At 50.2% G+C, this 12,318-nt stretch overlaps 1 protein-coding gene across 5 annotated transcripts in view; it reads right to left on the bottom strand.

Annotated features, from left to right (window-relative positions):
* LOC125956042 (histone-lysine N-methyltransferase 2D-like) overlaps positions 1-10,974 on the bottom strand; it is a 32,151-nt gene extending 21,177 nt beyond the window's left edge. For 3 of the 5 annotated variants that reach the window (XM_049687505.1, XM_049687502.1, XM_049687501.1), the window contains exons 1-8: positions 9,587-10,974; positions 7,496-8,255; positions 6,638-7,312; positions 6,311-6,554; positions 2,834-6,229; positions 2,101-2,744; positions 1,483-1,772; positions 1,162-1,364 (exon numbers count right to left, since the gene is read on the bottom strand). In XM_049687505.1, coding sequence (XP_049543462.1) covers positions 1,162-1,364; positions 1,483-1,772; positions 2,101-2,744; positions 2,834-6,229; positions 6,311-6,554; positions 6,638-7,312; positions 7,496-8,255; positions 9,587-9,698 — 6,324 coding nt within the window. In that variant the 5' untranslated portion in view covers positions 9,699-10,974. The remainder of the gene's footprint in view (positions 1-1,161; positions 1,365-1,482; positions 1,773-2,100; positions 2,745-2,833; positions 6,230-6,310; positions 6,555-6,637; positions 7,313-7,495; positions 8,256-9,586) is intronic. The other 2 variants (XM_049687504.1, XM_049687503.1) reach the window with 2 other exon arrangements.
* Between the last annotated feature and the right edge of the window lie 1,344 nt (positions 10,975-12,318).

A 12,318-nucleotide genomic window follows, 5' to 3' on the forward strand; every position in this document is an offset into this window, starting at 1 on the left:
ACAAACAAACTTACGAACGAACGAGCGGACAAAAGGGACACGGACGAACGCATCAAACAAACGAAAATCATAAACAGTGCTTTTGAGCAAATGGCGAAATAGTGAAAACCATAGTGTGGTAGAGAGAGAGAGACGGAGAGTAACAGAAAGGATAAGAATAATTAGGGAGAAGAGATTCTTACAAAAAACTCTTAAAGTGCAATTCGATTGGGAACAGTGAAACGATTTAATTTAAATTATGATTTAGCTGAGTTTCTTCTAACCCATATTTGACACTCTCCACCAGCACACAATCTGTACACTAGAGGTATAGATTGATTTTGGGAAATCCGGTCTATTCTTCTGAAAAACACATGTAGCTGCTCACTGCGAGAAGATGGATTGTAATGCAAAGCCAAAACAGGAAGAAATTAATGCTAACACCTTTCCTTCCCCCCTTCTAATGATGTGTGCGTGTGCCGTCAAGTTGCGTGATACTAACACGGCACGATGGGCAAACAACAAGTGCGCTGAGCGGATGATCCTCCTGGCGCTCGAATTCTTTAGTACACAGTGCATGGAGTCAAACAGGAGGTTTTGATGTTGAATCGAATGTTAGTCACACAACACAAATGAGAACTAGCTATGTATGTATCCCATATGATGGAACAAATGTGAACATGATCCCCCGGGGTAGGAGTAGGGAGTATAGATACACAGAAGAGAAAGAGCGAGGTGGGATGAGTAAGGGATTGGTTAAAATCACACGAACACAGTAGAGACCACCAAGGGGTTAGCACACTATTGCTCTATGTTTGAGTGATTTATACATGACTATAAGAAACTAAAAAGTGCGTCCGTGCGGGTGACGTTTGCCTCGATATGGTGAAGCTTGGAACCGGAGTTTAATCATTCCGGAGAATAAAAACATTTGTTTTTCCGGCTGCACTCTGCAATTATCATCGAAATAATCGATGAAGCCGAATTATTCTTTGTTTTAACAAAGTTAGCATTGATCATCAGATCTGGCAATGTGGGTTACTTTCGTTCGGCGGATATTTGCTTCCGGCGTAAAAATGAAATCCGTGTACGGCTCTCAGTATTTGAATGAAAAAAATGAAGAAAGAAAACACAAAACGAAAAAACACAATCTGTACGCATAACGTTCCGCGGGGTACATACCTGTTGCGTTTTCTTCATCTTGCTCGTGGACCGATTATCGCGGGCCTGCTGAAGGAAGGGTTGCTTCTCTTCGTTTGACAGCAGTCGCCATCGCTTGCTGATCTGCTTCCAGCGATCGTTCCAGTTGGGATACTCCGTTTTCAGCTCGGGATGCTGAAGGTTACAGTACAGCACGGATGAAATGGTTGCCATTTCGCCGAGCACTGCATAACAAAAACATAAACATCGAGCATTAGACATGTGTTTTTGTTCGAACGGAGCCACATGAGACATGTGAAAACGTCATCACGTTTGTGTGGCAGAAGCGGTTGCCATACTCACTTTCATCCTTGCGCATCTTTTCCGATAGTTTCTGTGCGCTTTTAACGTTCGTTTCATCCAGCGAAACTGTGCCCATAATGTCTGGGATGCCCGTGGTCGCCCCTCCGGTACCTGTCGCAATACCTAGCGGACCAGTCGCTCCAGGGCCGCCTGCAGAGTGCACTAGCTGCATATTTGTATTTTGCCACTGTCCGCCTACCGTTTGCTGGATTTGTGCAGTTGTTTGTGGTGCATTCACGCCCACCGGTGACTGACACTGAGTGGGATCCGTGTATCCGGTCATCAGGGGGCTATAATAAGAAAATTAGAAAGCGTGTTGTGTTAAGTATAAAACATTTCTAAAAAAAATAACTGATGTTAGGTTAGGAATGGAGGTGATGAGATGGTTTGCTTGGTGCTCATTTCAGTTATGCTGGATCGATATAAAAAATACCAAATGGTTGGGATGCACTCTAGTGCTCGGTTCCAAAAGAGCCTTTAGGATCCCATGATAAATGCAATATTGTGACAAGCTGTGGCATTGCATGAAGTTGTGTGTGCACGGTAATGGTTTAGTGAATGAAAATGAAATGAAAACGAAAAACAGCAAGTTTCACCATTCGACCTCCATTTCCCTACCTTTGCGTATGGAAGTCATTAGAATAGTACCCTCGATTCATCTGCTGCTGCTGCTGCTGATTCATATCGACTGTTGAACCAACAGTGAGTGGCAGTTGCTGTTGCTGCTGCTGTGGCGAAACTATAGGGAAAGCCGAACCCATCGGTTGTTGCTGATCGATGATCGTTTGGATAATGCCTTCGTTTGAGACTACTGTCGTCGACGGCGGTTGCATCTGCATCTGACCGATAGCTTGTTGTGGAATGTGTGAGGGGGCCATACCCATCGGGTTCACCATTTGGGGTCCCATTGGAGCCGTTTGTAATGGAATACCAACGACACCGGGCTGCACCTGTTCATTCATCATACCAGACGACGTCACTTGCAGCGACTGGGATAAAATCGGCTGCTGTTGCGGACGTTGCTGTGGTAACGGCTGCTGCTGCTGATTTCGAAGTTGTTGCTGCTGTTGCGCTATATGCATTTGTGACTGTTGTTGTTGCTGCTGGGGTAACGACGAAGGATGAACCACCATCTGCTGACCACTCGCCGTTAGGTATCGCGTGTTCACAGCCTTTTTCGTTACGTCCGCACTGTGCGACGGTGTTGACGTGTTTGAAGTGTACGGTGTCATGGATCCGGCCAAAATGGACTCCTGAGATTCCTGATAAAAAAACGGGAAAAAAGCGCGAAACATTCATGTATGTCCTTCTAATAGATTCTAGAATTCTAATTTTCAGCTTATCGCCTTACCTGTGATTCATCTGTGAGCACGGTTTTGAATATTTCCTCCACCACCTTGCTATCCATCTGGCCAAAATTGGTTAGATCAAAGTGCGGGCTAAGTATGTCCACCAATTCATCCTTCGACGATTTCCCAAGCGGATCGCTCAAATCCCGACCATCGGCCGTGAGGTCATCGAAGGCTGCCGCCGACGTTTTCGTAAGCTCGTCATCGGCGCTCATAATCTGGCTGACAAAGTCTTCCTCCATTAGATCGTTCGGCAATCCGAGTGCGTCCTTGAGCGCCTCGGTATCACTGTTATCATCTTCTTCCATCTTGGTAACACCTCCGCTAGCAGCCGCCGTCGTCGTCGCTGCTAGCGAACTGTCACCGGTTCGTGTGTTTACCGCAATGCTGGCACCAGTGGCAGAAGAAGGAGCGACATTCGTGACGTTGGAAGACATCGTCGCACCGGTTGCACCGGTTGCTTGTGGACCATCCGTCGTTAAGTTGCCACCGTGCGCTTGCACTCTTGGCTCACTCGATGAAACACCAGCAGCCGGTATTGTAGCTGGTTGGCCATTTGCGATCGGTGTTGGTGTCGTATTAGCCACTGACTGTTGTTGTTGTTGTTGTTGTTGTTGTTGCTGGTGCTGTTGCTGTTGCTGTTGTTGTAGCTGTTGCTGCTGCTGCTGTTGCTGTTCTTTGGCTAACAAATCATTTTCTTCCTCCTTTTCCTTAACAGCCTCAAATAGTTTCAACTCCTCGGCCGTCAACTTGACTGTTTTGTCATCCGAAACGTCACTCTTGATCTCATCATCACTGACGGGTGTGTCGAACTGTGGCATGCTGGCACTCAGCAGCGATCGACCAAAGAATGCGTCCTGGAGAATGTTGGGATAAATCTCGATGAGCTTGTTTTTTGGCTTTCGCCGGATTGGCTTCTTCTTTGGTTTAATCGTGCCACCGCCGCCCTCCGCACCGGTACCATCCTCCAGCCCATCGACCACATCCTCATCCTCTTTGCCGTCCTTCGTCCGTATTGCACGGTTCCGCACAAAGAACCCACCGATGCCTAGTTTTTGCAGATTTCGCTGTCGCTTCTTACGTAGCACCACGACGCCGCTCTCGTTGGTGAAGAGGGCGAAACCTTCCGGCGGTGTCGGATCATTCCAGACCATGCCGTCCTTGTAGATTTCGGCTTCCTCTCTTGGATCGAGTGGCTCCAACCGCATATCTTCGAGCGAATTATCGTGACTGCTACCAGCCACCACCGATTCGATCGCGGCCAGTATACCAGCGTCCTTCTCGGCCGGTGGTGGTGGTTCCATCGGCAGCTTTGGTTTTCGCTTTCCTCGCTTCCCAAACTCGGCCTGTAAAGCCTTGATTTGGTGAAGGCCATGCTCACTAAGACAAACGCCGTCCACGTAGTGATTGCCTTCGAGGGCCAGGGGAATGATCTTTTCCTCCACCTTCGCCGGCACCTTGGAGGCCGTCAGCGAGGCGAAAGCACCAGCACCGGTACCGCCAGCAGCGGAGAGACTCTTCCTCTTCGGCACCAGATGCGGTGGTGGTTGATCTGGAGGCCGACAGATGAGACAGTTATAGGCCTCCTCGGCACACCGTTCCGCTTCGGCTTCGTTCTTGATCTGATCGCAGGCACAATGGAGCCACCGTTCGCACTGGTGACACTGGATGATGAGTTCACCATCGGCGTACCCATCGTTGCAGGAAGGACAGTTCGTTTGGCTAGCACACGGGCCACACTCGGTGTAGCTATTCATCCAGCCACTATTAAAGCCCGGACTGTTGGTACCACACTTCTGGCAAATGGCGCACCATTTACACTTCCACGTACCCTGCGGTACCTGTTCGAGTGGTGGATCCATGCAGTAGATGTGATACGAGATGTCACAATCATCGCACAGGATTAACCGAGCCTCATCGTTGCGTTGGCCGCACCCCTCACAGATCGTACAGTCCAAACATCGCCAGCCCTTCTGCAGGATCACCTTCGTGACCTTCACGTTCGTGCAGTACGGATGATAGCACTGGCCACACTGCGTGCAGGCGATCAGGCATCCTTCCTGATCGGTTCCGATCGCACCGCACATCACACAAATGTCCTGCGTCAGCACGAACTTGTCTTTGGCCGAACACAGCACTAACCGATTCTCGCCACCCGGTTCATCTTCGGTTGTTTTGATCGACGACGAGGCTAGATCAACCGTTGGTCTCTGTAGTCCTAGCCCGGGCACACCGAAAATTCCGCGCATCTTTGCCTTCGTACCACGCTTCCGTGTGATGTCGGCGAGGCGTGATTTCTTCTGGAATCCCTTACCGATTCCGCCCTTCGGTCGATTCCCTCCTCCCAGCATTCCACACATGGCACTGGCGAGCGCTAGGTTGAGCCGCTTTTTGGCAATCTTACTGGCCACGTACGGTTTGCCCTTGCCAAGGCCAACATCCATCGAAGAGAGGCGCTCGTTACGCAGCCCCAAAGCGCCACCAAGGCTGCTCGCACTTGCACCATTACCACTGCCGACGCCACCGCTTGCACCAGCACCGCTACCACCACTACTGGCCTCGAAACCGTCCACCTCCATAGCCTCATCCGTGAAACCTTCCTGTGATAGGGATCCTCCACCGTACCCGCTACCACTGCCATCGTCTTCCATGCTAATGCCACGCCTTACGGCTGCCACTAGCCGGCCACTATGGATTGCGGCCTTACACGGTGTGCACAGATACTCATAATCCGGGTTGGCCTCCTTCCGGCCGTTGTACACCGTCAAATCGGCATCGGGATCGCAGGTACTGTGGACGAACTTGGAGCACACACTGCACTTCACCATCTCCCGGTACGCGGCCGCCCGGTACGCCCGGTGGCAGATCGGACAGGAGAAACCCTTGTTCCGCTGCTGATAGCACGAGTCACACACTGTGTAGTGCGAGTGCCAACGGGACGATGCGCCCGCCCCAGGCGTACGCGCACCACAGTCCGAGCAGACGCGACAGCAGCGACACTTCCATCCAAACTTCGGTATCGACGTCATGATCGGACGGAGGCAGCTGGCGTGGTAGATCTTGTCGCACAGCTCGCACGCCACTGAGCGGCCCTCAGACGAATCAGGTACACGACAGATTTGACACTTTTTGCACGAGTTACACTGCCAACCGGTACGGACGCCCGGTAACTGCGCTAACCCCACGCACGTGCCATGGTAGTGATCGCCACAGAGCGAGCATATGATCAGATTGCCGACATCGCCCAGCGCCGAGCACTGCCGGCAGTTGATGTCCTCCGCACACACTAAAGGCACTTGTCCAAGATGCTCCTTGCAGAAGATGTTGTACGTCTGGATCACCTGGAAGCCGCCGGAAGCGGCGACGCAAGGAAGATGGTACCACTTCGGGCAGGACATCTAGCACAGAAGAGGGAATGAAAATTAATTTAGCTCCGGGTACTACGTTTTACTTCTTCCCTTCACCGATGCCACCCTTACCTTGCACGATAAACTGGCACCGAAGTGGGCACAAAAGTGGCATCTTCGATTAAGGCTTTGCGCTACAACTAGCTCCAGGTTGCTGAACTTTCCGCTCAACTGATGCCACACGACACCGTACGACCAGATGGCACAGGAACGGTGAATGTAGAAGAAACCACCATCGTTGAAGGACGTATCTTGCGCCTCCAGGTGTCCGATCTTTTCCAGCTCATCCGTGTACTCTGCGTTAGCGATCGGATTTCTGAAAAGAAAAAAAACGCATATCAATGTTAGTGTCGTCAGTCTGTTCGTTTGCCGATGGTTCGGCACCTTGGTACCACTTACTTGCACTTGTTGGACCCCTTCTGGCGCTTGCTGTTGGCCGTGAAGGGCGGCACAAGGCTCGCGATCGTCCTGGGACTGTTACCGCCAGACTCACTGCTACCGGTAGCAACGGAATGTGTTTTCTCCTCCTGCGATGACAGTGCCGAGGCCAGCTGATCGGCCGGCATCGTCATCTCGATGCGCTGCATCTCACCCTGCCCGAGCTGACTCCGTTCGCCGAGATTGCACAGGATGCACAGTTTGCCGGGATATTTCTCCGGAAAGTACGGCATATCGTCGACGGGGGCAGCGGCCGGCGGCATAAGCGTAGCCGGATCGGACACCAGCTCCAGCTCGGCGGTCGGTGTCGACGCAACGGAACTGTTGGCGGTTGTACTGCCACCAGCGCCGATTGCTGCCGATTCCTCGCTCGGCGAGGCCAACAGTGAGCCAAGTGGCACCGTCGTGGTCGGTTGTGGACCGTTCGGCGAGGATGATGAGGAGTTTAGCGGTGTAACCGCGTTACCAGCACCGCTTGCTACTACCCCAGAAACTACTGCTGCTGCAGCACCACTGGTACTGTTGCTGCTACTACTGCTGTTGTTGCTATGGCCACTATCCTGCTGCATGGTAAGCGCTGCCAGCTCCACTTTCCTTTTAGGAATACCACCACGAACAACATTAGTATTCTTGTATCTAGAGTAGGCGCGCGGACGCGTAGTGTTTATGGGAGAGAGTGAGTGAGAACACGTGATAGAACGAGCGGGGGAGAGAAAGAGAGAAAGGAAAGAAAGAGAGAGAGGTAGATGGTTACGATCACTGATCAACGGAGCTACGGTGAGGAGGTGAGGCGGCGGTACTGTCGCTACAATACATTACCTCTTCACGACTTTACTTTCGGTCGCCAGTGAGCTGCCACTGGCGCCACTAGCGGCCAGGGCGGCCGCAAGCCCTCCACCCGTACTGGTCAGCTTAATGATCGTCGTTGCACCACCGGCGAGCGTTGCACCTGAGCTGAAGCTGCTGCCGCTGCTGCTACTGTTGCCGCCGGGGTTTGGCGCGGTCGAACCATTGTTTGCCGCCGACGAGGATGACATCTTTAGCAGTGGAATGAAATCTTTCTTTGGCCGACCAGGTCCTCGCCGTAGGGCGGCCGCCGATGGTTTACCACCGCCGAGCCCAAACCGGATGCCACCGGAGCCTACCGCCGGAGCAGCCGGTGACGCGCTGAGGCCGCCGATCGAAGGTGAAGGCGAGGAAGAGGACGGTGACGATGAGGTCGAAGAGGAGGTTGACGATCGGCCGGTGCTTCCCGTGCCGCTGGAACTGTTCGTTACACTGGCAACGGTGGTGGTAGTGGTGGTCGCCGATGAACCGAGAACCACCGTCTTTATGGTAAGCTTCGGTGTGTTCGGCTTCAGCTGCACGCTGCTTGTCGTCGTGCGTGAAACAGAGGAGGAATCGGTGGTTAATCGAACCACGACCGGTGGTGGTGCCGCTGATGTCGCAGTTCCTGCCGCTCCCCCAGCCGTCGCCGGGGCCGCTTCTTCAAGATTCGCACCAAGCGCTCCTCTTAGCGACTCCTCGATCGGTGACGATTGACACGAGATCGGCGTGGTCGATGGGTCCAGAATGGCATCTGGTGATGGTGGTGTTGGTGTTGATGGTGTTGTTGTTGTTGTTGTTGTTGTTGTTGGTTATATTGGAGTCGCGGGCACGGTGCCGTTTTTGTAGTGATTGGAAGGAAGCCGGAAGTAAAAGTGATGACGGCGATGATGGTGGTGATGGTTGATTAAGCAAGAGAGGAATTGAGTACACAGGAGAAGTACAATAAAGTTTGCGTACTACGTAACGCTAGCTCACACAAAAAGGTACAAACACTATTTGCAAGATTACTAGGATCACGTCGCTGTGTATGTGATCCTTTTTTTTTGGTTTTTTTTTGTGTGGATCTCTCAAGCGTTCTACTGGCGCTTTTTGCGCAGAAGGTAAGGTGCGTACTCACTAGCAAGGTATTTTACGGGGAAATTAAAGATTTGCAGGCACAATTTAATGTGATATGCGCGCGCTAAGGTGTATGTGTGTTTAGGGATAATGATTTAACTCTAGTGTGTTGTGTGTTTTTGTTGCTACAGACTATAGAGTACGGTTGTAGTAGCGGAGTAATTGGTAGATAGATAGGTAGGTAGGTAGCATAGGTAGCACAATCGCTCTAGGTCAGTGTTCTCTACTGGTCTGGTCTGTAAAAATGCGAGGCAAAAAAGCGTGAATTTTAGAAAAATCATAAATAGAGAAACCGGACGCGGACGATGATCGCGCATCGGTCAAAGTAGCTGCAGCAACCCGAAAACCGAATCTTGAACTGGAGTTAAACAGAGGGTTATAAACGGAAAATGGAATGGGATGGAAAATGGCAATCACCGAACCCCGAAGCCGAACCCAGTAAGTCCCTTGTTGTTCTCTTTTATGATTTTTGTTGTGAAAAGGATTAAAAGAACATCATGGTGAGGGGGAGGGGTGGGATACCGAATTTTTGTATACATCGTGGGGGTATAAATCACACTTTTTTTTTAATTACAACGATCATACTACAACATTTAACACAAACATTTAAATCAAAGATATTTCACATACAATCATGCTTTTACATTAACGAAGACCACATCATGCTGGAACAGAGGGTCTATCTCTCGATCGATTCTTTAAAAGTATCAAACAATGATGACGTCATTAGTCAAAACTTCAACCTAACATCTAATAAATCGTTCTTATATAAAAACAATGTGATGTGATATCGGTGTCTCGCCCGGAATCCCGGATGTCGCTGAAAACTATTAGCACACAACCGACCCCCCACCATACTCTACACTCCTGGACTGCCCCTTAGCACCCCAGCTTTTCTACTATCAACATGCAACCGAAGCTACTTGGACCCAACAACCGCAAAAAGCAAAGAAAGAGAGGACTTACCAAGTGGTGCACTCATCGAAAGCGCATCCTGATCCTGCATGAAATCGTAGTCACCGTAATCGGACCCGTCATCGAAATCGTTGCTATCCAACAGAATCTGTTCCGGATCCATGATGACTGGTTGCTTAATCGGCGTCGGCGAGGCCAATCCAGGCTGTGTTCTATCTCCGCGTTCCCGATCCAACGCCAACCCCCGCAACTAACGCACAAACTACACCTTAAGCTAATTAATTAATCAACAAACGACCGCAACACAATCGTCCCCCAGCCGCTGGTTTTCCTTCCCACCTTGGCTGCTAGCGCGTGGTAGGGGTGTGGTCGGGGTGTGGTGTGCGGTGCCCGGTGAGGCCCTAGCGTGCCCTTGAATTTTCCCGAAACCTCCGAAAACCAAACACACATCCAATGAAACGTTCTTGTTGTGTGTGTCGCACACTTTTGGATTTCTCTTTCGTTTCTACGGCGCTACGATCGCAGCATGCGTTCTCAGGGGGGCCAAGAGTCAAGCCCGTCCGACTTCCCGGTTTTGCTTCGTTTTTTTTTTCTCTCTCTTCGTAGAATCGCGGATCACGGAGGCTTCTTCTCTTCGTCACGTCACGTCACGGGAACTTATTCACTAAACACACACACTCAAACAGATACACATGCATACGTCAGGTCAGATAACAAGCACTAGAATCTAGTTCCGCGGCCGAAAAGGATTTCACAATTTCGAGAGGCCACGGGGAGGGCAGGGGTTTTGGAAAAATTTTCGCGGTCACACTACGCGTGTTCCGCGTCTTCGATCGAACATCCTCGGGTCCGTGCCTTTGCTACTACCGCTGCTACCCGCGCGAGCACTATCGGGTGCTCCGCCGCTAATTCGTGAGGCACGCCAGCCGTCAGAGCCAGCGCAGAGCCACGATCGGTCACTTCTTCTTCTTCTTCTTCTTCTTTTGCTGCTGCTTCGATATGGACGCCTGCAGGGGGACGGAGCGTTTCCGATCGGTTGCTGGAGGTAAAAACGCGACGCGTCGCTCGGATCGTCCTCTCGCGGGGCGCTAGGCTCTGGAGCCCGTCATCCTGGCGCTTCTGGTGGTGCCCCTGTTTCCGATGCGGATCGAGCTCGTCATCATCGAAATTCGCGGGCCCGGTGGTGTGGTCGCCATTGTTGGGAAAGCCAAGAGCGAGCGAGACCGAGAGCGCCGAGGGTCGACGATGCAGGTTTTTGGACGCCGTTTTCCGAGACCGACGCCACCCGTACCCGTCCCCAATCTGTTCACACACGTGCACTTCCGCGGATTGCTTGCGTTCGGGCTAGCGCTGCTACATAATTCCAGCGAATCGAGTCACTTTTCACGCCTGGAAAATGCTTGATGACAACACAGGGAGCTGATTACACTTTTCGGGCTGACACGCTATGTCGCTGTGTGTGTGTGTGTGACGCGGTGCAAGAAAGCGTTCGCTATAGAACACTCTGCCAAGATAGTGCATGTGACGTTTTGCGGCGACAGCCCATGCAAAACAAGCTTGTTATGCTAGGTCCACGTCAACTGCGGCAACGACTCACTTAATTGCTGGAGTAATGCGAAACTATTTGCGCTTGTTTAGTAACTATTTTTTGTGAAAATAACTTTTGTAGCAAGGTATTGTACGTAGTGTTTAGATAAATTGATGTTGAATGGATATTTTATCTACATGTCAGTACACACTGACCCAAGGTACTTTAAAAAGACAGGTAGCATCTTAACCGCTTTGACAGGTCACCATTTTCAATTTGTTTGACATTCATAGCAGGGCGCTTTTTATCAACAAAACCACGTGAGTTTCAAGAAGAAGAAGAAGAAGAAGATGTGGGCAAGTTTGGTGGTTTTATCAGGGAAAGTACTTGATTTCACTCTTTTTCGAATGTTTAAATGATTCATCTCTCTATTTAAGATCATTCGAGCGACCGAGTTGTGTTTTACAGCGAGTGAGCACGGTCCAGGAACGCTAGCTAGCTCTTGTTCTAGGCCGGGTGGCAAGACCTACGGACCGATACCATATTGAAACTATTGAAAGAATTTTGGGAATATTTGCATAAACTTCAACTTTCGTGCCACTTTTCGTGAATTTTAACTGTCGTAATACCACGGAAAAGCGAAAACACCTCCGAAAAGAGCGTCCCCGAAGTAAACATCCCACCATCCCGTGAATGTCAAACTCTGAAGTTTTTTCTAAAATAAAATCGAGGATTTGTTCTGGATAAAGCTACCTGTCTTTTTAAAGTACCTTGCACCAAGGTACTTTAAAAAGACAGGTAGCATCTTAACCGCTTTGACAGGTCACCATTTTGAATTTGTTTGACATTCATAGGAGGACGCTTTTATAAACAAAACCACGTGAGTTTCAAGAAGAAGAAGAAGAAGATATGGGCAAGTTTGGTGGTTTTATCAAGGAAAGTACCTGATTCCACTCTTTTTCGAATGTTTAAATGATTCATCTCTCTATTTAAGATCAATCGAGCAACCGAGGTATGTTTTACAGCGAGTGAGCACGGTCCAGGAACGCTAGCTAGCTCTTGTTCTAGGCTGGGTGGCAAGACCTACGGACCGATAACACTAGGAAGAATTTTGAGAATATTTGCATAAACTTTAACTTTCGTGCCACTTTTCGTGAATTTTAACTGTCGTAATACCACAGAAAAGCGAAAACAGCTCCGAAAAGAGCGTTCCCGAAGTAAACATCCCACCATCCCGTGAATGTCAAACTCTGAA

The sequence above is a fragment of the Anopheles darlingi genome, chromosome 3, assembly GCF_943734745.1.
Source record: "Anopheles darlingi chromosome 3, idAnoDarlMG_H_01, whole genome shotgun sequence".
Classification (NCBI taxonomy): Eukaryota; Metazoa; Arthropoda; class Insecta; order Diptera; family Culicidae; genus Anopheles; species Anopheles darlingi.